The 24,887-nt window shown below is 41.7% G+C and overlaps 1 protein-coding gene and 1 pseudogene across 5 annotated transcripts in view; one reads left to right on the plus strand and one right to left on the minus strand.

Annotated features, from left to right (window-relative positions):
• Positions 1–24,887, minus strand: part of LOC146682908 (RNA-binding motif, single-stranded-interacting protein 3-like) — a 295,222-nt gene that overhangs the window by 219,298 nt on the left and 51,037 nt on the right. For all 5 annotated transcript variants that reach the window (XM_085447120.1, XM_085447117.1, XM_085447118.1 and 2 more), the window contains exon 3: positions 2,587–2,823. In XM_085447120.1, the coding sequence (XP_085303246.1) occupies positions 2,587–2,823 (237 nt within the window). The remainder of the gene's footprint in view (positions 1–2,586; positions 2,824–24,887) is intronic.
• LOC146682909 (uncharacterized) lies at positions 17,946–19,137 on the plus strand (annotated as a pseudogene).

Below are 24,887 nucleotides of genomic sequence, written 5' to 3' on the forward strand. Positions count from 1 at the left end.
TACTCACCTCTCTTAGCCGGAAGGACAGACACACGCTAAGCTATCAGTTCTGTTTTCTTTCCTTTCTGTTGGGCATTCTTTGCATCTAATACGCCTGAAATTACAACAGCATTTGGAGGGGCAATAAAAAATTGACGGATTTACAGGGGAAACGAACTTTCAGAGGGGTATCGGTTTCAGTGTCTTCGAGATATACTGGATTTCAATTCCATATAAATATAGTATGTGTTGTCTATGAGAAGCTTAAAACACAAAGCAGACTCAAAAGCTGGAACCATTCTTTGGTTTACTGTAAGTGTCTGGATTAGCCATCTCTAGTCACTGTAAATCTTCCTTGAGGCCAAGTGTTGAGGCCAAAGCATGATAGTAGGGAAGAAATTACCTTCTGCAGGGAGAAAATGAAAACTGCCAAAAAGCAAACAAGTATCCCCACTGTCCCATGAAAACAGGGCAGTTAAAGCCAGCTAAACCTGCGATGGTTTGATCGCAGAGGGCCAAGATAAGGGCAGGAGTTTGATGATCCTGTGGTGATCAGCAACCAAGACAGGTTAGACGTGGAGTGTGAGAAGTATGGCTTAGCAACATCGTACAAAAACACATACAGAGCAATAGAGTGGAAAAGAAGAAGAATAAAAGAAAAAAGAAAAAGAAACGGTCTGTTGTGAATCTATCTTCTCAGTTTTTTAACAATAATAAAAATCATGTGTGCCATTACTATGCATTTTCGGAAATTTGAAAATTTGTGGGGTTTTAAACAATGATGCAATTAAAAAAAAATCAACCCATTAGAAATTGATTGACACTTTTTTCTTCAGTCTACAAAGTGATAAACAGCCACCCAAATGATAAAAAAAAAAAACCCAACAAAACCAAAAAACATAATATTTCTATTGTTTTTAAATCCTGTCCAATTTCACTACCAATGCCAAAATGTTACACTTTCTGGTGACCTACTGTATGCAAAACCCAGATTTCAGTCTCCTCACTCCCACAAAGCGAATTATCACTAATATACATGCACTGTATGTGAATGCAGAACATATAGGGCTACACACAGCAGAGAATGGAGTGTGCTGATAATAACTTCCTCCCTTTAAGGGAATACGGACACTAATCCTACAGATGGCTGTTGCCTGGGTGGATATCGAGCTTTGAAACGCTTCATGAAGATCAGCACTATTTTCCACTGAGGAAAACAATGACCATGCTCAGTCAGAGGAGGACAAAAGTGGCTTTATGATAGCTCTTTTTTAAATTGTTTGTTGCATAAAAAGAACTAAGACACTCATGGGTCCTGTGTGTGCAGATGTTGATGACTGTGCCTGATATCTCTGGTGGGATGTGGCAGCAGGACAAGAAAGGACCGTAATGCTCCCAAAAACTTATGACAACTGATCGAGCGGCGCCGCATCTACAATAACAGAATCAGCATTTATGTCTGTTGTGGAATGTTCTCTGTTGTTCTTCAACAGTATTGTGCAAATGCTGGAACCAAAAACAGAGCTCTTATTTGCCTCAGGTAGCAGAAGTGGTCTAATTGACAACAGCGGCAGAGATGGTGTTTGTTAGTGATGGCGACGATTTTGTACTGCTAGCAAAAGCAGGACTTCTGTATTGAAATGAAGCGTACACACACAAAGAACAGTTAGGGCTCTTAAAGAACAACCGTTTTCCACCTTTCTAAAAAGTATGAATGTGTCCTTTAGTGTGTAAGAAATAACATAAAAGGAATGCTGGATCCGGCAGCTGATGTACAGTGATGATTATCATATCTAAATCCAATCCAATTTCTTTACACGGAGGCGCTTCAGGGGAGTCTCAACATGCAGGCAAGTAGGCAGCAGGGAATTCGCGTGGTGCATATGTAAGATGAGAGAATACCAGAGTGTTGTAATGGAAAAAAGAGAAAATGAGAGAAAGATTTGGTGTGAAGCCTTGTAAAATACATTTATTACAGGAAGAAATACAGAGAGGGGGGAAAAAAAGCTGCCAAATCTTTGTTTCCAGCTCTGTGACTGTGACAGCAACATGACGATAATAAAATTCCTCAATTTGGCTTGTGCCTTAGTTCCAGTCACACCCCAAACGTTACATTAGAAAGGCAGATAGCACAAATAAAGTCAAATCAGACTGATTGCAGAACAGCAATTAATTCCAAGGATAATGACAAGGGAAGCCATCCAGAAGTGTCTCTACCTCAATTAGTCTCTCATTGCACTGCCGATGCAGAGGATGGATGAAAGAAAAACAAATTAAGTTGCAGAGAAGTGAGAAGGAGAGAGAGGGTCAAAGTAAGAGATAGAGCAGGAAGGGGAGGAAGGTTTGAGAGGAAGTGATATACTTGGGTTTGAGAAAAAGAAGGCAAAGATTAAAGCGGAAGACAAAGAAAGGAGTGGGAGGAGGAGATGGAGATGGAGAAAGAATTTGCTGCGTGCGTAAGAGCTTCCCTGATGGTAACTGCAACCAATCGACTCCAAAGCGAGAGAGAGACAAGAAGAGCATTCTTGGTATTCAAAGAAATTATTGCAACACAGCAGCTAGAAATGACAGAGAGGTGCAGACACAGAGGAAATTTACTGTACTCACAGCCGTATGCGCTGGGCAGTAAGCGTAGCTAGTGTGCGTGGACTGAGGGTGGTGTTGCGCATGTTGTTGTTGGTGAGATATATAATGCTGCAGACTTGCACGGGTGAAAGAAGGCCCGCTCCAGGCCCCTTGACCACCACTGCTACCAGTGGTCCAATTGGAGCCAAGACTTGGACCCATGGCTGCTGACTTACTGCCGTGGAAACCTCTCACTGCTGCACTGGGCTGGAAGGACGGCTGGATAGAAACAACAGAGAGAAAGAAAAGAAGTTTGTTTTGGATAGAGAGTGAGAGAGAAAAAAAGAAACTAAGCGAGTGCAATGATGAACATTGGCATCCAAAACATCACAATCAAAAATGCTGGCGAGCAGTGACTGCCCAACTGCTCGCTCACTGACCTGTATCAAAAGAAAAGCAGGATGTGGCGTCGATCTAAAGACTTCATGCCAAAACATCAAGATTGTTCTCTCACTTTCTTTTCACGCAACTCCCTCTTGCCCCCACCCAACACCAGATGTTGTGAAACTTCCTACTGTCACGGTCGAGATGTGTTCTTGCTGGAAAAGCGCTGATTGGTTTGATAAGATGCTTGGATTACAGGCTCGCAACAAAGCTTCCCAGTATGCCATTAAGTATTGGGTATCAACAGGGTCCAGGAAACACAGGGCTGAATCTGCTGACAGTCTGGCTTATGCAGCTCTGAGATGGGTTACCTCGGCTGTCATGGCCAGTGGAGCACAGAAGAAATACAGGACACACAGGGCACAGAGAGCACACATGCCGATCCATGGCATTTTAACAAGACCTAGGGCAAATACTGCAGGTATCTGCAAACTCTTCTAATTCAGAGTTCACTCCCTCACGTAAAACATCTAAAATATGATGCAATCTTAAGACCATCTGCCACGAATTTAATTTGCATGTGCAAATTGTGTGCAGAGCAAACCACCTTGAATGAAGCACAGCTGTACATCACTAGTTAACATTAATAGTCCCCTTTAGCCCCTGTTGGATTTTCACTGAGGTCAGAGGCCACCCCACACAGGGGTTACTGGAGCAGAGTGATGGCAGCTGTGCTTAGAAAGCTTTCCAGTTCTGTATTCTTCATCACTAAAGAACTGGAGGGGGAAAATGTAAGCCAAAGTTCAGCCTAATTCATACAATACATACAATGACAGGTTTAGGGTTCATGTTAATAAAAAACAGGAGGAATCTGTTCCCCCCCTCAAAGCAGAATAGATGCATTTATACAGCACTACATGGTGGAAAATGAGGCCCAATGGTGTCATAAAACCGTAAGCGCTGGGAAAAAACAGAAATATGCGAAGCACAATTTTGAATCACCAGGTTTCAACCCATGTAAAAATGGAAACTACAGCTGGAAAACAAAAAACAAAAAATAAATAAAGCATCCTCCCCCTTTTAACAAACATATGAAACGCACCGAGATGTTCTTTTCTCTCAGGGCTTAAATAAAAGGCTTAGTCACAGGGTCAGAATTTGAAACTGTGTGTGTGGGCAGGATATAGTGTACCAACAACAAATAAGCATTTTGAGCTGGATCTCGCTGATGGAAGTTATTGGGTGCTATAGAGACATTAACACAATGTTATACTGCTACTGTAAAAGCCAGAGGGGAAGGACGGCCCCCAGTATGGTCCATTAAGCTGCGTGGCCATAGACGCTACTTTAACACAAGCATTCGCCAGTTCATGGCGTTTAAGTGCTGCCCCAAGTCGTGCAACAACCTCCGCTGGTCTAATGAATGAGGACCATTCAGGCAATGAGGAGGCATTTAGGACTAAAGCATCTATGCAGAGATGTTCTGTTACAGACTCTTTTTCAACGAATTTTAAACATGTTTAATACATTTAAAGGCGATTTGGATGATTCCCTCTTTATATGATAGGGCAGGGCTGTGTTTTACACGAGCCCGAGATCCAAGGGTCCTGACATTCTTGACTAGAATACAGCATTGGTCCCCAGACTGAGATTCATGTCACAGATTTTCAGCGGCTTGTCAGAGAGCTACAGTCTGCCCATATTTCAGCATTTTATAAAAGTGTCTGGTTACAGGTACTTTTCCACTTTTAAGGAGGAGGCTTTTACATATTTGGCAAACAGATGTGTATATACTGTCTGCTGGCTTACACATTTCTTTGTGCTAGCTTATGCATTTCTTTGAAACTCAATTGTAATGGTTTCACTGTAAATCTAACCATCCTGAGTAAGGATAATGCAGGAAGCTGCAGTGGATCCACACAGAGACTACTCACACGAGAGTCAAGACTGGCAGGCAGCTACTCCAGCCAGCTATCATCTATAATACATTTACACTTGTCAGCCTTTGTGTGCAACTTTTAATAAGTCTCTTTCCACAAGGGTCATGTAAAAATCTCTCAGGACTTGCGTAATCAATGCTGGCTCATCAAAACAAAATATATGATTAATTGATTTTTATCAGTTATTTATGAATGCTAGCTCTAATTCATATTCTTATCATGTGATTGAACAGCTTTAACCTAAATGTGAACACGGGTGGTTTTAGGGAGTAAAAAATGTTGGAGCTGCTGCATATGATTCAACCCAGTCTTTCGGCAAAATACCTAATAGCTATGAAGGTCCACAAGGCAAAACATATGACTTTTTTACAATAAAAGCTCATCCCCACACACATATTGTTTGTATAATGTGATATTACAGAAAGTTCAGAAAAAGATCAAATGAAGAGAATATTAAAATGTTAACTATGTTTGCTTTTCTTGGGACATTTTATGCTGTTTTGTCATACTTTGTGAAAAGGTCATCTGAAATTACCTATTAATGGAGGTAACTTGGTGCTGCCCCACAGAACATCCACATATTAATGTCTCATCCAGCGTGTAGGCTTTAAATCATAATACATTAATACATGCTACAAATGGAGGGATGTGCATTATTTTTTGATGCAAGATACTGACATGGTTTAAGTGAAAAGAAAAACTAACTACTTCAGCAAGCCAGGGAATAATCAGCACCATTTATTACTGAAAATTCAAGTAATGCAAAATAATGCTTTTCTTTCAGCTGTGAACAAGTGAGTGAGTGTTGCGGATCCATTAAAACGTAGAGAAGAACCAGAGCGCAGCACCTCTCCTGAGTCCATGTTTCTCTGGTTAAGTGATTTTCCCCATTCTCTTCTCTCTTCCTGGTGATATGGGCATGGTTAGATGCATCAGGGGACAGACCTTTTTGAATTACAGAACTCTTCTCTCTCTTGTCTGTCTTTATTTAATGTGTAATACTGTTAGGTGTTATGGGAAAACCGCTATTTAACTCAGTTGGCACAAAAAGAGTAGCTTTTCTTATTAATTTCATTTTAATTTTCTATTTTTACTTTCTCAGCTCAGTTGTCATTAAATAAATTATACTCACCAGCCACTTAATTATTTTCAACAGCTCATTAACACAGTTACCCAATTAGCCTATCACATGGCAGTATTCAAGTGTATTTAGACATGCGAACACTAGTCAAGACAACCTGGCGAAATTCAAAATGAGCATCGGAATTAAGAAGAAAGGTGATTTAAGTGAATTTGAATGTGCCATGGTTATTCATGCAAGACAGGCTGATCTGACTATTTCAGAAAATGCTGATCTACTGGGATTTTTCCACACAACCATCTGCAGGGTTTACAGAGAACGAACCAAATAAGAGAAAACATCCAGTGTCCAAGCGTCAGTTCTCTAAATGAAAATGCCTCGTGATGCTAGAGGTTAGAGAAGAATGGCCAGACTGCTTTGAGCTGATAAGAAGGCAAAAATAACACACTCGTTACAACTGAGGTATGCAGAAGAGCATCTCTTCTTAGCAGAAGACCGTACCAGGAGCAACTTCTGTCATCTTAGAACACAAACCTGATGCAACACAAAGGCTGCAGTATAGTTTAGAAAAATGTTGCTAGCTCTAATGAAAATAAAATGCACAGAGTGTGTACTTAAATTGAAAAATGTACTCCAGTATAAGAAATACATAAATCTAACCTGGTTTTGGTTGTAATGGCCACTCTAAGTATTGGAGAAGGAAGCAGCATTTTATTTTAGCCTATTTTATAACTCGTGAACTAAAAAGAAGAAAGACAGACATTGTTTCCTCTGGAATCAACCCTCTGTGACCTACGACTATTATGAAACGTCCACTCTAAGGACGGTCATACAGAGCGACTCCTTGTATACTGGAAATATTTCCAAATCTATGTCACAACAGAAGAAAGAATAAAGGGGAAGTTGTTGAGGAAGTAATCAGTGTCCTATTACCAAGACATCACATGGCTTTTGTAGTAAAGAAAGTTTTACAAAAATATGGTGTGTACAGACTTTCTTATAAGATGAATCTAAGACCCTGAGGCAAAACACTGCTTTTTCCCCCCCTTACGAGTTTCCTTAAATTTGATCATAACCTTTAGCTCAAGGTGTAATACCAAATTTGGAGAAATAATATTGTCTCATTGCCTACTCTGCTTACTGTACACATTAAATAACACTGCGCTGTGATTATCTGTTCATCCAGAGGGCATTATGCCCCATTGCTAATGCTCGGTAATGCAGGCAGAAATGTGGATTTCCCACAACACAGTTTCAAATGTGCTGGTTTCCTGTTGTGCTTTATCTGTGCTTTATCTTGGCTCTGTGCTTGTTTTCGAAAAAGCCTGGAGTATTGCCATAAAGGCGTGTTTTTCTCATGTCACCTCCATATTGCCATTTTACAAGAGGCCCACGCAGAATGACGAATAACCACTGGCACAAAACTGCTATGTGCTTAAAAAGGGATTAAACGAGCAAAAATTACGTCTCCAAAACATGACAAACGGCTACACATCCGAGTGCCAAAGCATTTTTTGAAATTGGAAAATGAATTAAAAATGAGAGGCTCTGTGACAATGAAAGTCACCCCAGATGGCATCAGTTAGGGGACATTGTTTTCAAGAGGGTCCTCCACGCATGCTTGCTCTGTTTGGCCAGCTATGAAAGAGATGCAGCTTTCCTTTGGCATCTCTGATGACTGACTTCCTGGAAGCTGTGTTGCGTGAAATGGCCTCTTCTGTACAAGTCCATCTCCTTTGCCAGTCCTCATCCCTTAACACAAGTCAGCTTCCTGCTGCCAAACATGCAGGTTTTGAGTGTCACTCCTGGTAAAATGCAGGAGTTCCGCCTAGTAAGATCACAAATGGAAGCCCTGCTCACTCGCTATCATTCATTCTCCAGTACTTGCGGACCGAGTTCAATCGTAACCAAGGCAACGCGGTGGCAGGGCATGTGTAGATTTTGGCACGTGGGACACGTCTGACAGGTTTCAGGCTGCTCTCAGTTGAAAAGCAAGTGAGAAGTTACCCCTGTGGCCTCCACAATCACTTGAACTGGGGCAAAAAGGACTGGCAAGAACAAAACTCTGTCTCTGCTTCTCTCTCTCTTTCCGCTTATTCTATCAACGCTTTAAGAAAACACTTCTGATGAAAGTCTGGAGGGCCACGCGGTAGGTGGTAACCAAGGCAACAGGGTCAGAGTGTGACATTATACTTGTGATGGCTGACAGCCACTTATACAAGCATTACAACCTTTGGAGTGTGGTGTATACTGTGAACATTTCTGCACTGACCTCACCGCGGCTGCAAAATCTTTATTGACTGGAGTCCCCAAACAAACTGCTGTGACCCTACCTGTTAAGAGACTTTGCTCTAATCTCAGGAGATGAACTGGATTCACAGCGTACACTTCCTGCTGCAATATTATTTCAAGCTATTGGGTGGTTTGACACCAGGTTTGTGTATTCAAGCTCAAAGTGGACTCCTAACCTGTTTTCATACCAAATATAGTCTTTTGCTTTGGCTGAAAGAAGGGAATAGAGGTGCAAAGGGGGTCACAGAGACAGACAAAAAAAACAACAAAAAAAGAGGATAGATGCCAGAAGCAAAGATATTTATTGAATGAGTCTTTATTTACCGAAGAATCTTTGATGAACAATAATATGACCTTTCTGCGCTTGTAGCTCAAAGCAAACCTCACAACATTCTGTGTCTGTTCCACGTCTCACCAAATATTTTCCTTGGCCTCTCACATGTTTTTGCTCTGATGAACTTAAAGGCAGCTGCCGCTGTGAAGCAGATGTAGAGCCCTAAATTTGCATCTTGACCTCCTATGGGAAGCAAATGGGAGTTGATCATGCCAAGTTACATTACTGTTAGCCTAAACTGAAGAATTCTGATTTTGATAAAACCTTCACCATGAAAACTGATACCCAAAGTACACAGTACTCCTTTTCCTGCCGCCTTCCCTTGAACTCCCACTATTCTGGGACCAGCTACAAGAAGCGTTCACCTCCTCCACGGAGAGGCTAGATAAACATTTACACAGGGGTACTTCAGGGAGGGTAGAAAACCTAATACAGGGCTAGGGAAGGATGGATTCGACAGTTCATCACATTAGCCAATTCATCAGTTTGATTCAGATTTTCAATCAATAATCAATGAAGGCGTTTGCTGCTCTTTTTCAGCAATTTTTCTGCTTCACGCTGTTGTAGACTGAAGCAGAGTAGCAATCTATGTGGAGATTTTCACGTACTTGTAAGTAACCTCATTCATCTTCAAATAATTTTAATCATAACTGGGTTTGCATCTAAACCAGTTTCTCTTACATTTCAGTGAATCCAAGAATACTCACCATCAGGACTGATTGTGTGGTGAACTGCCAGAAAAAAAATCTTTAGCATTAGCCGTTTCACCAAGTGCTCCAAAAATGATATACATGTGTGTTAAATCAACAAAAGGGTACAAAGAATTTATTATATATTGCATAGGACAACAAAGTATGTGTGGGGTAGAAGGATAGATGGATGTCGTACCATGGGAAACCATTTCATTTTGCATTATCAACGTAAGTTACATTTTTGAAATAATGATCTCTCCCTAATTTTGTTCTTTGTGTATAAAGCCAACAATTATTTACACATCACAAAACTGATTTATTAACACCTACCAAAATTCTCCCCTGGGGTGTCAGATTAGGGAAATGCTGTTCCCAAGGGCTGCTACCAGTGACAAATTTATTAGTATTTGTCTGCTGTGCTCTCTTTTCCTATTATTCTTTGGGGTTAAACCGTTACAGGAGTTACTGAGAGCATAAAAAATAAATAGACAACAGGCATAACAACATTTATGGAAATTCTCATTGCTGCAATACCCACGATTCCATGCATATCGCCATAAATCTGTTTAAGTAAATAAGTATGTCTGTTTTTTGTTTTCAAATGATGACATGGGATCTACTTGAAACTTGGTGGAGTTTGGGTGCATTGCAGTCCTTACTTTAAATCAATTTGGACGAAGGGTGGTCTCATTATTGGGATCAGGTTGAAGCCATGCAAAACCTGCACTCCTCAGTGAGATGCTTGGCTACAAGTTGAACAGCCACAAGGGGCAGTACCCTCCATGGAGAAGGAGGCTAGAGGGCAAGATCAAAGTAGCACGGAGGGAGGTTAGCCAACTAACGGAGTTGCAGAAAGGTGCGACAAAGAAGGTGCCTAAGAAATACAGCAAGTTGTCCATACCTGAGGCCTTGGAAACTGCCAAGCAAAGACTCACAGCCTTGGCCAGCCGCTTGAGGAGGTACACCAGAGAGATAGAAGGCAGGAGAATAAACCAGCTGTTCTCCACAGAACCAGCAAAGGTGTACTCTCAGTGGCAAGGGAACAATAAGAGAACAGCACCACCAAGGCTGGAGACGGAGCAATACTGGAAGAGCATATGGGAGAAGGATGCAACCCATAACGGCAATGCTCAGTGGCTAGAGGATCTGAGGGCAGACCACAGCGACCTCCCTGAACAGGGTCCAGTAACCATCACAGTGGCAGATATCCAAGAAAGGGTCTCCAGTATGAAGAGTTGGACAGCACCAGGGCCCGACATGGTTCACGCCTACTGGCTGAAGAAGCTGACTGCACTCCACGAGCGTCTGGCAGCACAAATGAACCAGCTGCTAGTTAACGAAAGACACCCGGAATGGCTAACTGAAGGCCGGACGGTCCTGATCCCCAAGGACCCCAAGAAGGGACCGGTCCCCTCCAACTACCGACCAATAACCTGCCTCAGTACTACATGGAAGCTCCTGTCAGGCATCATATCGGCTAAGATGAACAGGCACATGGGTCAATACATGAGCGGGACACAGAAAGGAATTGGCAAGAATACCAGAGGTGCAAAACACCAGCTACTGGTAGACAGAACAATCAGCCGAGACTGCAAGACCAGACTGACCAACCTGTGCACTGCCTGGATTGATTACAAGAAGGCCTATGACTCAATGCCCCACAGCTGGATACTGGAATGCCTAGAATTGTACAAGATCAATGGGACCCTAAGAGCCTTCATCAGGAACTCAATGGGGATGTGGCGTACAACACTAGAGGCCAACTCCAAGCCCATAGCACAAGTTACCATCAAGTGCGGGATCTACCAAGGAGATGCTCTGTCCCCACTGCTGTTCTGCATAGGCCTGAACCCCCTCAGTGAGATCATTAACAAGACTGGCTACGGATACCGACTACGGAACGGAGCAGTTGTCAGCCACCTCCTGTACATGGATGACATCAAGCTGTATGCCAAGAGTGAACGAGACATCGATTCACTGATCCACACTACCAGGCTATACAGCAATGACATTGGAATGTCGTTCGGACTGGAGAAGTGTAGTCGGATGGTAACAAAGAGAGGGAAGGTAGTCAGAACTGAGGGGATTGAACTACCAGAAGGCAACATTGCAGACATAGAGGACAGTTACAAGTACCTGGGGATCCCGCAGGCAAATGGGAACCATGAAGAGGCCGCTAGAAAGGCTGCAACCACCAAGTACCTGCAGAGGGTCAGGCAAGTCCTGAGGAGTCAGCTGAATGGTAAGAACAAGATCCGGGCCATCAACACATACGCCCTGCCCGTGATCAGGTACCCTGCTGGGGTAATAAGCTGGCCAAAGGAGGAGATAGAAGCCACTGACATAAAGACAAGAAAGCTCCTGACCATGCATGGAGGGTTTCACCCCAAGTCCAGCACCCTGAGGCTGTACGCTAAGCGGAAGGAAGGGGGCCGGGGACTGGTGAGTGTCAGCACCACAGTCCAGGATGAGACAAGGAACATCCAAGAATACATTGGGAAGATGGCCCCAACTGACCGAGTGCTCAGTGAATACCTCAGGCAGCAGAAACCCAAGAAAGAGGAGGGAGACGAGGAACCATCATGGAAGGACAGGCCCCTGCACGGTATGTACCACCGGCAGATAGAGGAGGTGGCTGATATCCAGAAATCCTACCAGTGGCTGGACAAAGCTGGACTGAAAGACAGCACAGAGGCACTAATCATGGCAGCACAAGAACAAGCTCTGAGCACAAGATCCATAGAGGCTGGGGTCTATCACACCAGGCAAGACCCCAGGTGCAGGCTGTGTAAAGATGCCCCAGAGACTATCCAGCACATAACAGCAGGGTGCAAGATGCTAGCAGGCAAGGCATACATGGAACGCCATAACCAAGTGGCCGGCATAGTGTACAGGAACATCTGTGCCGAGTATAACCTAGAAGTCCCGAGGTCAAAATGGGAGATGCCCCCAAGGGTGGTGGAGAATGACCGAGCTAAGATCCTGTGGGACTTCCAGATACAGACGGACAAAATGGTGGTGGCTAACCAACCGGACATAGTGGTGGTAGACAAACAGAAGAAGACGGCCGTAGTGATCGATGTAGCGGTTCCGAATGACAGCAATATCAGGAAGAAGGAACACGAGAAGCTGGAGAAATACCAAGGGCTCAGAGAAGAGCTCGAGAGGATGTGGAGGGTGAAGGTAACGGTGGTCCCCGTGGTAATCGGAGCACTAGGTGCGGTGACTCCCAAGCTAGGCGAGTGGCTCCAGCAGATCCCGGGAAAAACATCGGAGATCTCTGTCCAGAAGAGCGCAGTCCTGGGAACAGCTAAGATACTGCGCAGGACCCTCAAGCTCCCAGGCCTCTGGTAGAGGACCCGAGCTTGAAGGATAAACCGCCCGCAGGGGCGTGCTGGGTGTTTTATATATATATATATATATATGTGTGTATTTTTTTTTTTTTTTTTTTTTTTTTAAAACTCCTGACTGTAGCTTCGCCTGTTTCTGATACTATTATGTCTGTGACAGCAGGCGCTGCACTTGAGTTCTGAATTACAGGAATCCAGGATGAATGCACAGTACTTCAACACGTTAACAGCAGTATAGAGACAGGCTGTTAATGTCTGCTGCTGAACTATGATTACAGCTGTTTACCCACTGGGGAAGCCGAGCTGTGTCTGAGTGAATCACACCTCCAGACAAATGCTTTTACACTGACATTTTACCCCTCTTTTTATGTATGCTTTTTATACACCCACTTCTCTGGCTCCGTCACTTTGTCTGTTTATGTCGCTCTGTCAATGTCTCCTTTTGTCTCTCTCCCTCTCTCTTTTTTTCCTCTGTGTGTATTTCTAACTCTCTCTACGTGGTCAACTCTCTCTCCTTCTGTCACACTATAAACTGCGGGGATGATGGATGCCCCTGATTGCCTGAAGCCTGTGAGTCCAGTACACTAAATTCCCAGCTCTGTATAGTGCTGTGCGCCATTAAAACAACACCTACACAAAGCAGAAATAGCCACACATGATCACTAAGTGAGCACAGGTCTGTGTGGTCAAAGTAATCTGGGGCGAGGGGCAGACGAATATAATTGACACTAAATCTATAACAAGCACTTGGATTTGTTTTACCAGCTGATTTATGGTTACTGAAACTGTCAAAGCTATTCTTCTCGTTACACAGTCTTCTTATTGAAAAGTTCTGTTAGCTGCAAAAGATATATACAAGTACATATTGCTTTGGGTAATAAAGCGGATATAAAACTCTTATCTACTTTACTTTTGACATTTTCAGTAAATAAATAGCAACATCTTAGTATTGACAAATGGATGAGCAAAAAGCCTTATTGTGCTTTTGCCCATTCTTTAATTTTACCAAAGTAAATACCAGATGAGGCAACAAAGTGTGAGGTAAATTTCTGAAATGCATTGATGTATAAACATGGCTCATTTCACAAAAATGTCAAGACAGATAAAAAAGATTTGTTACCAGCTCTTCCTGTAATCTCTATTGTACATTCCTACATGTAAGTTAGATAAAAGGACAACAGAATGTGTGGTGGTAGTACTCATGTCTGCACAGCTTTGCTCATGGTGAGACAGCGCAGCACTTAGGTTTGGCTGTGCTTCTGTCACTGACACTGTCCCAGCAGGCCAATGTGAGAAGATGGGAAGAGGAGGGGGCGGGGGGCGCGTAAGATGAGAGGTGACGAGCATGGCTTTGAGGTGACGTAAAGTCTTCCATTTCTGTCAGGGATTAAGTCTCTCAGAAAGAAAGACTTACTGAGGGAGAAAGACAGAGAGAAACATATATATAGAAAAAAGAAAGAGAAAGGAAGAAAAGGAGACAAAGGTTATTTTAGGGTCTTTATCCTGCAATAAGGTGCCTTGAGCTGACTACTGTTGTGATTTGGTGCTATATAAATAAAATTAAATTCAAAAGAGAAAAGAAAAAGTGAAAAAAGAAACAAAAAGAAAGAAAAAAAGTGACAAACAGAAAGAGAAAGTAAGAAAAAAGTCAGAAAGAGAAAGAAACTAACAGACAGAAAGAGAAAGTACGAAAAAAGTCAGAAAGAGAAAGAAACTAACAGACAGAAAGAGAAAGTACAAAAGAAGACAGAAACCTAAAGACAGAAAGTCTTTGCTTTTCCAAATATCCAGTGAGAAGGGCAATGATAGGGGCCTTGCATCATATCTTTGCTTCTCCTCCCCCTTCTTCTGCAGTGTCCTTGGCTCTGTGTTCCCTCCAGATGGGCCTTGGTTGCTGCAGCACCTCTCATGATGACACGGGCCCCAGCTGCCTACTGCTGCTGCTATTTCTAGGCCTGTACCCCTTCCACCTCAAGGAAACATGATACCACCCTCAAACATACACATCTGTCAGCGATTACAGAATGTACCGTGCAGGTACAAACTTTTGACTTTGGTGGGTTGAAAAACTGCAAAAATGCATAGATTTTTTGCGTATATCAAGCAAAGAGCATTTGCCATACTCTGCTTTAAAAGACCACAAGCTGCTGGGCGCACAGCACAAACCTCTCACATAAATGAAAACACAGTCATGCAGACCTGCAGAAAGGGTCAAGGTCAGAAGACATAAAACACCATTCTCCCCTGTACTGTTAATCTCCTCTTCTTTCATGCTTGAAATCTATTTTTGTTTTGTTGTTTTCGTCATATCCCTAGGGTGGCTGGAAATGAAGAATTAAGACAAGAGCACAAGAAAACAAACCAAGTTGCAACTAAGTCAGCGAACACTGCAGCCCTCCAATAACAACAGTTCTTGATAAAAGTCTATTTTCTCTGCACACTGTCTCCACATGATGTTATCATTTTTCTTTAAATTCAATAAAGTCTTCCCTCCCCACTCAGATGAAAACTGTATAGTTCAGAGACGAGCACACAGTTTTGTGAAAGTTTCCCATATGAGTCCGCCTTGTGCAATATGACTTTGCTGAAATGCTGAGGATGTACTGCTGTGAGAGGCTGTTATGAACACAGATCGTTATTAAACCTTGGGCTTTGTTTTGATTTCCACTAAAGAGCAGACAATTACTGTGTGTGCCACATAAAGGAGACAAAATGTCTTCTTCAGTTAAGAATCGGATCAGGCTTTTATAATCACTCTCCTCCTATTTGCCTAGGTTTGTTCTCAGCAAAGGGAACCATCATAAACCACATTTATCCACTTGCAAGCATATGCCTTGGGTAAGAAAAAAAGTGGGTGATCCTAAGGTTTAAAGAAATGAAAAAGATGGGCCACTTTTTTTTACCTATGAGTATTTTCCAAAAATATAGTAAATAAAGGTGAATAATGCATTGTTTTCAATTAGAAGTGTTTAGATTGTCCTTTTTAATATATTACAGCATGTACTGTAAGAGTGGAGAATTCCACATCGCATCTCATGCTCCATCTACTGCTGCAATATCTCTCTATCTCCCTCATTCAACTTAAGGAAGACTCTAGTATAAAACAGAGTGATCCTGCCACTCTGTACCCCAGTCGAGCATCACAGGGTACACATGTACAGTCATGACCACATTCCAGCTTCTCTCTAGACCGCTGACTCAGGGACATGTCAGAACAGTGGCTCTTGGCCCCCTGAGAAAGCTAGACAGCTATACTGTCACTGTTTTGAAAGGTCGGTGCTGTGATATGATTGTACCACGACCTGTCAGACAATGTGTTTTCTTTTCTCCGGGAATACCCCGTTGGTAGGCAAGAGAAAAACGTTTCCTCCTGCCTGTCTTCATAGGAAAGAATGAGATTAGCTGTTTAAACTTGTTGGTAGGAATTTCTTCATTAGCTTGATAAAAACAGATATAAATTTGATCTTCAGATTAAAAACAGCCTTTAAAACCGCATAGCTGTCTATCCAAATTAACAGTTAAAAGCACAAAGTACACAAAGCTAAGGCACTTGAACTGTGCATTCAGTAATTAACTAAGTTAATAAACTGCGAGCACTCATGTTCTTGCTCTGCAGCTGTGGAGTGCAACGAGAATGTGTTCTGCTTAGTGACAGACCTCTGTACCAATTGTCTTCTTGTGTCCTGCCGCAAGCACATGAGAACATGCTCCTCTGGAACAGCAAATGACAGGATGCTAAGCACATCACAATAATCACAGGGCACGAGAGGATAAATGGGAGGCAAGCAGTCAAGGGACAAACATTAAAGCAGCCAAAAATAATGTATAGGCTGCATTTTTTAGCCTGATTCAAACACCAGTGACAGAGCACCATGGTTTACCAGATATACTTATTAAGAACCAACAGATTAGTTTAAAGATGGTTCCTTCAGTAAAAATATGTGGGGCTAATTCAGTTATGCACTAATTTTATTTAGTAAACAGTTCAATTCAGAAAACGAATCACAACAACAGCTGTCTCGGGGTGTTTTACACTGTGAGGTGAAGACACTACAACAAATAATAATGAGACAACCCTCTATAAGCAAGCACTTAGAGACGGTGGGAAGGAAAACTCCCTTGTAACAGGAAGAGAGTGTATAACCTTTTGGTATTGATTAATTAAAATAAAATTTCAGTCTTTTTTTGAACCAGGACTACTTCTTTCAGAAAACAGCTTAAAAGTTAGAGTTGAAGAAAGCTGCTCACCTATGAATAAACTTTGACTACCTATGGACAACAGGGCGATGATGAAATTATGTGCTACCCTTTTGTTAAGTGACAACATACCATTTCCAGAAAAGTCTGCTGCCTTAGCTGAAAATCCATCTTTTTTAAATGTGCAGCAGTGCTTTTGTTGGCAAGGGTTCTACTCAGCTGCCATTCTACCTGTGTGCAGCTATTTATTAGCACTATTCTTTCAGTTAAACTTTTAACAACTGATGGTGTATGCCACAGCTGCTGGGCTCTCAGTGTAGCAGACACCAATATTAACACTTCAGAAAAAAATGTGTTTCAAGGGGTGCCATCTAAGACACGATTGCAATTTTATTCATGAGTAGTGTCTATTTTCTGGTGTATAAAGGCACTTGTTTCCACCGATCTGGCACAGGTGGTGTACCGAGCAGACCGACCTTCAAAGTGTACTTTTTTTGTTATCATATTTGTAGACGCGATTGGCCGTGCTGCTGTATTTATATTACAGTTTTTCTCAAATGCTAAAACACAAAAGCCAGTCCTCTAAACCAAATGACCAGCTGTCTAAACACATTTACTAAATCTAGCCATCATTTACCAATATCATAAACACGTCACATGAAGACACAATTCACAGAACACAATCCTCCGTTGTCATAAATCTAAACACATCTTTCCTTGCTAAAACACAAGTTGCAAAAGAACTCTGCTCATATTCTCAAATGAAAGCTCGTGTGATGCAACATGCTTGCCACAGTCAGCAATATTTGAACACAATGAACACACCTGGCGTCATTCATTACACACAACGACTCAAAATTGAAGAAACCTGTTGCTAATGCTGTGACCACATGTATAAAAGCAAGTTCAGAGTGCACAGTATTCTGAAGAGTCCAAACAAACACAATGGATGAGGGCAGAGTCAGAGGAATTCGATGCAGAGGAGGGAGAAGAGCTGGCCCTGGAAGAAGAGGAGCAGGCCAACGAAGAAGAGGAGTTTAAATGAGAGGAGGAAGAGGAGCAGGCCAACAAGGAAGAGGAGAAAGTCCAGGAGGGAGAGCAAGACAACCTCGCACCATCATTATGGACGAGATGCAAGCAACAGTCATTGATCATGTCATTGTCCATGGCATGACAATGGCTGAAGCAGGACTAAGAGTCCGCCCACACCTGAGTAGGTTCACCGTGGCCACAATTATCAGGGCATTCAGACAACACAACGGGTATTGTACTCGATTACTTTCTTTGTCACAATACAGTTTTAAACCTGTAAAAGTAGTCTATTGGTTTCAAATCAGTTGTGATTGTATTGTAACACATGTCAATTGACAACACATGTTTCTTTCTTTAGAGTTGAAAGAATGCCACATAGAGGTGGGAGGGTTGCCATATTTACAGCAGCACAAGAAACCCTCATTGTGGATACGGTTCGTGGGAACAACCTAATCAGACTCCGGGAGATCAGAGACAAAGTCATTGCCGATAATGTCAACTTTGAGAGCATTGACGATGTCAGCTTGGCCACAATAGACCGAGTTCTCCGGCGCAAAAAGACGCGGATGAAACAGGTCTATAGGGTTCCCTTTGAGCGCAACTCTGCGCGACACAAAGACCTACGTTACGAGTATGTGCAAGTAAGTTTACATCCATGTTCACAGTACAGTTAGTGGACATACTGTGTTGCTCAGTGGCCTACATTACTTCTGGACAATACTGTGCTACCTGATTGACTGTTGTTCTGAACACCTGTGCCCTTTCACATTTTCACAGAGGATATTACAGTTGGACGCGATGGCCAGACCTCATGAGTACCTCTTCCTGGATGAGGCTGGCTTCAACCTGCAGAAACGAAGGCAAAGAGGCTGTAACATCATTGGCCAAAGAGCCATCACTGAGGTCCCAGGACAATGGGTGTGTGTGTGTGTGTGTGTGTGTGTGTGTGTGTGTGTGTGTTAGTTAATATTACCCTTTGTGCGGCCATGGGTTCAGAGGGGCTTGTCCACCGGCATGCTGTCCTTGGGTCTTACAACACCCAACGTCTCCTCACCTTCCTAGAGGAGCTAAAAGACATCCTCCTGGACCGCCAACAACACCATCCTGGGCCCGCACATCACATTTATGTGATCATTTGGGACAATGTCCGCTTCCACAGAACAAACCAAATCAGAGAGTGGTTCACCACTAACAGTGACCACTTTTTAAACGTCTGTCTGCCACCCTACTCCCCTTTCCCGAACCCTATAGAGGAGTTCTTCTCATCGTGGAGATGGAAGGTTTATGACAGACAACCATACACAAGAGAGAACCTCCTAAGGGCAATGGAGCTGGACTGTGTTGACATCCCAGCGGAGGCCTACCAAGGATGGATTCGCCGTTCCAGGGCGTTTTTCCCGCGGTGCCTGGCAAGAGACAATATAGCCTGCGATGTGGATGAGGTGATGTGACCCGATGCAGCTCAGCGACAGTGATTGTGGTGTGTGTGTGGTGTGAATAACGTAAATAAAAAAAACTTCACACCCTGATCATTGTTTCAGGAGTACTGTTGTGCGCAATAGATTCTGTTTTTGCATCGAGTTGTGTTACAGTAGTGTACGTACATGCAGGATTTTGTATAGATTCATACTCTTCGTATGAAACAAATCTAAATGCCTAATCCTCTGCAGAGATCTACGACGATCCGTTACTGTATGGTTTCTAAAAATATGCATTGGCAGTTATGAAACAAAGAACCTTCTCACAAATTGGGCATTGTGTTTTCAATTGTTTTGCTGTAGTGTGTAATGATGTGTATAGTGTTTACATTTTTGAAAGCTTCGAGCTGCTCTTTTGGTGTGAAAGTTTGCATTTTGCAGTGGGAAGGTGTGGTTGTGTTTATGTAGCTTTAGAAAAGGGTGTTGTGTTTAGACATTGGGGAACATGGTGGAAGCGTTTGTGAAATGTCTTTTAGCATTTGAGAAAAACTGCAACCAAACAATACTTCTGTATTTAGCCATAGGGTGGCAGATACATATTTCAAAGCCTCACATTAAGATCCTTCAAAAACCTTTCTGGTTATTTTTTCCAACTTTGTTTTCTGTCCAAAGTTATACTCTTTTTTTGAAAATACAACAAGAACATTATCTGAAAAGAAATTCTGTTTAAATGAGGACCGATCTGCTACATATCTGCTGATATGTAGCATCAGCACGTGCAAATGCATGTCAGTATAACATCAAAAACAATCACAGACACTTAGAACACCAATTTAAGCCCGTCAGTGGTAAAAACAAGCACTTGACGCAGGCAGTTACCCGGTGGAATTACTTCACAGCTGTTTCACAGTTGCCAGTTGTAGCACTGTCACTCAATAGTTGACTGATATCAAACATTTTTGTCCCTATTAATAATGTAAACTACAAAAAATGATAAAGTAAGATCCGGCTTAGAAATACTGGAATTTGCCTTTAAGTGGACATCATGTCATGCACAGTGTGGAAAAGAATGATCTGTCAACTAATGAACATTACTTTCTGCTCCTGTCGTCATTTCTCAGGGGCCAAATGATTTGGTGCACACTGAAGTATTCACCAACATTCAGCAAATGGCCAAACTAACAATAAATCACAAAACAGCAGGGAGGGTGCGCCTGAGACCACTGAGTCAGCTTAAGAAACTTCATGATTTATGCTAGTCGGAGCCATCAATCTCTGTAATTCAGTTAGAAAAACAGCAATAGCTTCCGAATCCACACCACAAGTCTTCCTTCAGTTCATAGGATCTAATGAAACTATCATTTGAGCTTTTGGTTTATGTTTCGTGGTCAAAGTTTTCACGGGCAAGATGCGTTTCACTGCACTGCACAACACAAATCCTTTGACTGCAGTTTGTGTTCTCTGTGGCTGAGTGAGGCCATGCAGGCAAACGCAGATGGAGCGTCACAATTTCCACCCTGTTTTATTAAGCTGTTAAATAGTGGATTAAGCTGCTGCTCAAATATGACTTTTAACTATTCATATTACACATATTTAGCCAGTATATGTTGACATTCACGTGTGGGCCTCCATGTGTTGCAGCAAAGCTTTTTTCCATCTCACCTTATCATCCAAATCTAACCACAGTGGTCACTCAGTCCTGCTTTTGTGCATCCTGTCCTCCAGGCAGATGAATGAGTATGAAACGTTTTGACAGTTGGGGTTTCAAAATGGAGCCACTGGTTAAGAGAAGTGACATGATATAGACAACAAAGTCAAGCGAAGAGCCAGGAAAACACGGGGCCCCTAAAGTGAAATCCAAAAACAGGACTTTTGCTGTCAACATGTCAAAAGAAACTGACATGACACATCAAAAAAACACCTACATTGAACAGACATGTTACATGAATACAGAGAGAATGTGTTTGATTAGGCAGTGCTGTGCAAAAGCCCTAAACCACTCTTGCAAATTTTAAGCTTGAGAAACAGTTCTCCAGGCTTTCTGAAGGTCTTTCAAAGTTTTACTCTGGACATAGTTTAGACACTATGTTACTAGCAGATTATCATAAAAATATAATTTGTTCCCATTTATTTAGATGAATCTATGAAAAGGACAGTTTTGCAGGAATAAAATTATATTTTTGCATTACAAGATGATTCCCAAGAAACTATTACTCAAAAACAGGAAACCAGTCAAGTAGTAGGGGTGGGGGAAAAAATCGATACTGTGTAGTATCGTGATATTTTGTTTGCTAATAATGTATCGATACAGGGACAGCAGAAATCGATATTTTGTTACAAAAAAGGTTTTTGTGCTCTGACTTCAGAGCATGTTGATCCTTTTTCTGAGCAAGAATCCTGACATTCCTTCACTGTCCAAATGTGTTTAACTTGTTTTTTGGCAGCAATGAACATGACAGTTTACTTATTTTAATTTAAGACATGTTTTATTTTAATTAAGTTTAAAACTTTTTTATTTAATGTAAAATTATATTTTGTTTTAATTTACATTCAAATTCTTCAGTTGCTGAATGGGCTGCATAGTTTTCATAAATTGCATAGTTCAGAATAGCTATAATTGTACCAGATGGTTGCATTCAGTTAAGTTGGACTAGACTGTAATACAAACCGTTCAGTTTGTCAACAATAAAACTGACTGAAATGAGAGAAAGAATGAGTGTGAGACTTTGTTATTAGATAAAATGAATATTGATAAAGTTTACCTTTATGTACAGAATCTGAATATTGCAAAATATTTTTAGAAAATTGCAATAATATCGTATCGTGCGTTAAGTATCGTGATAATATCGTATCGTGGGATATATGGTGATTCCCACCTCTATCAAGTAGAGGAAAAAAGAAGCGACAAGCTTAAAAAGTATATACAGCAGATTTAAACCATGTCCTCAAGAAACAGGAAAAAATTCCAGCAAAGACCTGATACAGAACATAAGAGATGCATCTGCACCGCAGTAGATCCAGCTACTGTTCACTAAAGCCTCATCCGAAATGGTCTTATTGAAAAGGTGGATGTCAAGAAGCCATTTGTAGGGAAGACTTCAGGTCGAACAAAATGAGCTAAATTCAGTTTGTTTTTGGAATCGGCTTTGAACAGGTCAACAGCGACTTTCTTGCTATGGACTTTGAAAGTCTGGGGACAAAACAAAAAGAATGTACACCATAAAAGTTCTATAAATGTTTTTACCCAAACATGACAAAAAATTCCTTTGTCAAAGCAAAACAAAGTCACAAATGGCCTTTTTTTTGGAGCCCCTATTTAGGACTGAAGCTCCGCAAGACCAGGCAATAACTGTATTAGGCACGCAGGTAAAGGTTGAGGTCACACTGTGAGACAATCCAAGACATCCATCTAATCCTCCCTGCATAAATATAGGAACCCATGACCTCTACACTGCAAGTGCTTAAGCAAGAAGGCAGAAGCATGAAACTCATGAATAGCAAAAGGGTTGGGCCAGGGAAAGGACACAGAAAAGGGCAGAAGGTTTGATTAGAGAAATGGCAGATAAATAAATGATCAAGAGCAAATTGAAAGCCCACTAAAACAAGGTGGATGATTATTTTTAGAATCGTATGTGATTCTTAAGCAGCAGGCAGTTGGGATTTCCAGAATAGTTGGGGCACATTATCTAATGATAGAAAGCGCAGGTATCCATCAAACAGTAGGGTGGATGTATATAATACAACTAGAAACATTTGCCTCCTATTCAGCTATAAAACCTACTCCTTAGTGACTAGCATGACAGGGATGCCTAATGTGACTTTCATTAACGATATGCTACAGGCCAGAGGCTGGAGCAGTCCAAGCCCAAATTGAAAAGTGCTCAAGCATAACTGTATCGGATGCCCAGTTTCCTAGCCCCATAGTATGACTGATTGAATTCCTGCCTCACCCACAGAAAGAATTCCTAAGCTTCCTTTTTCCAAATCAAGTGGGCAGCTTGGCTGGTTGATGTTCTAACTAATCTACTATGAGCAGCCACTGTCATGTCAGCAGATATTACAGGAAAAGTAGCCCAAGACAAAAGGAAATGGTTACAAATATCTTTTTATCCCAAAGTACATGACACAACAAAAATAAAAACGGTATGTGCCAAACAGATAACAAACGTTTAACTTGATATTAACATTAACACACATCCATAGATACTTAGGGGGCAAGACCAAATAAGGGCCATTTGAGAAGTTCCTTGTATAACTCCATCTATGATGAAATTATACACAGACGATAGTGGTTTCTCAAAGTGGGTTACAGGAATCCCCACAAATCCACAAACCACAACTCAAAATAATCTACTATAAATTATAAAATTGTGCTGTGTTGTTAAACTAAGTATATACAGAAAGGGACCATTTGCAAACAATTGTGTGTTCTGATGACTCCCTTCCACATTTGTTAACGTTTGCTAATATCATGTCATTAAATTGCAATTGAAATTTAAGAACCACTCGTTCTTCTGTGCTTCTGCATACATTAGTTTATTAGGTTTGCATTTTAAAAAAATGCTCACGTGAGCCTAAAAACTACATCAGGCCACATAATCAAGCAATGCAAAGACCAAGCCTGGTAAACCAGTGCTAGGATTTTGAGGGGTTGATTGAAAGCTTTCATCTCTGTAAGAGATACAGTGCTTTTCTACTTTAGCTGAGTACTCAAAGCACTTTCTTATTTGCCAGCCTCATTCACCCATTCACACAAGTGGCTTTTTCATGCACTTTTAACCTAACATACACAAACACATACTTAGACGGATGCATCAGGGGCAACTCGGCGTCCAGTTCCTTGTTCAAGAAATTGGGAATTAAACAAACGACTTTCTAAACAGTTGACATGCACTACTGCTTGAGCCACAGCCACCAAGATTTCCATGGCCCACAAAAATGTAAAAATCCCTACTCAAGTTGATGGAATAAACACATAAAAGGCGACATGAATAAAATATCAATGAAATATTTATTATAATTACCAAAATGAAAATCTATAATTCATATTACATTTTTTTGCACATTCATTAATGTAACGTCTCAGATTTACACCCTCATATTTACAACCCTTCATTTAAGACACTAGTCAAACTACCTGCTGAGTTCTTTAGCTTTTCACACATCAGCTTTTGGGTGGAGTAGAAGGTCACAAAGTTGAGGTATGAAGACATAGTGTGATGCACTCCAGCATAGTGTTGAAGAGCTAAATAAAACACCCTGCACACATGCAATGACAGGCATGATCTGAGGTGTCAGGCTGGAGGGGAGAACTGTAGCTGCTAATTAGAGGTAGATTCTGATATAAAAGACTCTCCAGCATGGAGGGTCTTGTTAGCTAACAGGCAAATCTGAGTTCTCCAGCTGAGGGGTTGGCTGGCTGCTGCAGAGCAGTCTTCCTTCACTGACATCGATAGGGGCTCCACAGGAGGGTTGGGAAACAATGGTGTTGACAAGCAGTATCAGGCCTAGCAGCATGAAGGCAGGGCCAAACGATTCCATTTCCCAGCCAATTCCATTATCAGGACACACAGACTTTACTAATGCCTGAAAACAAACAATACACGAGCATCCTTCTAATTAA

The sequence above is a fragment of the Copadichromis virginalis genome, linkage group LG22, assembly GCF_057382275.1.
Source record: "Copadichromis virginalis isolate Kocher_CV1m ecotype Utaka linkage group LG22, C_Virginalis_male_GT1.1, whole genome shotgun sequence".
In the NCBI taxonomy this organism is placed as follows: domain Eukaryota; kingdom Metazoa; phylum Chordata; class Actinopteri; order Cichliformes; family Cichlidae; genus Copadichromis; species Copadichromis virginalis.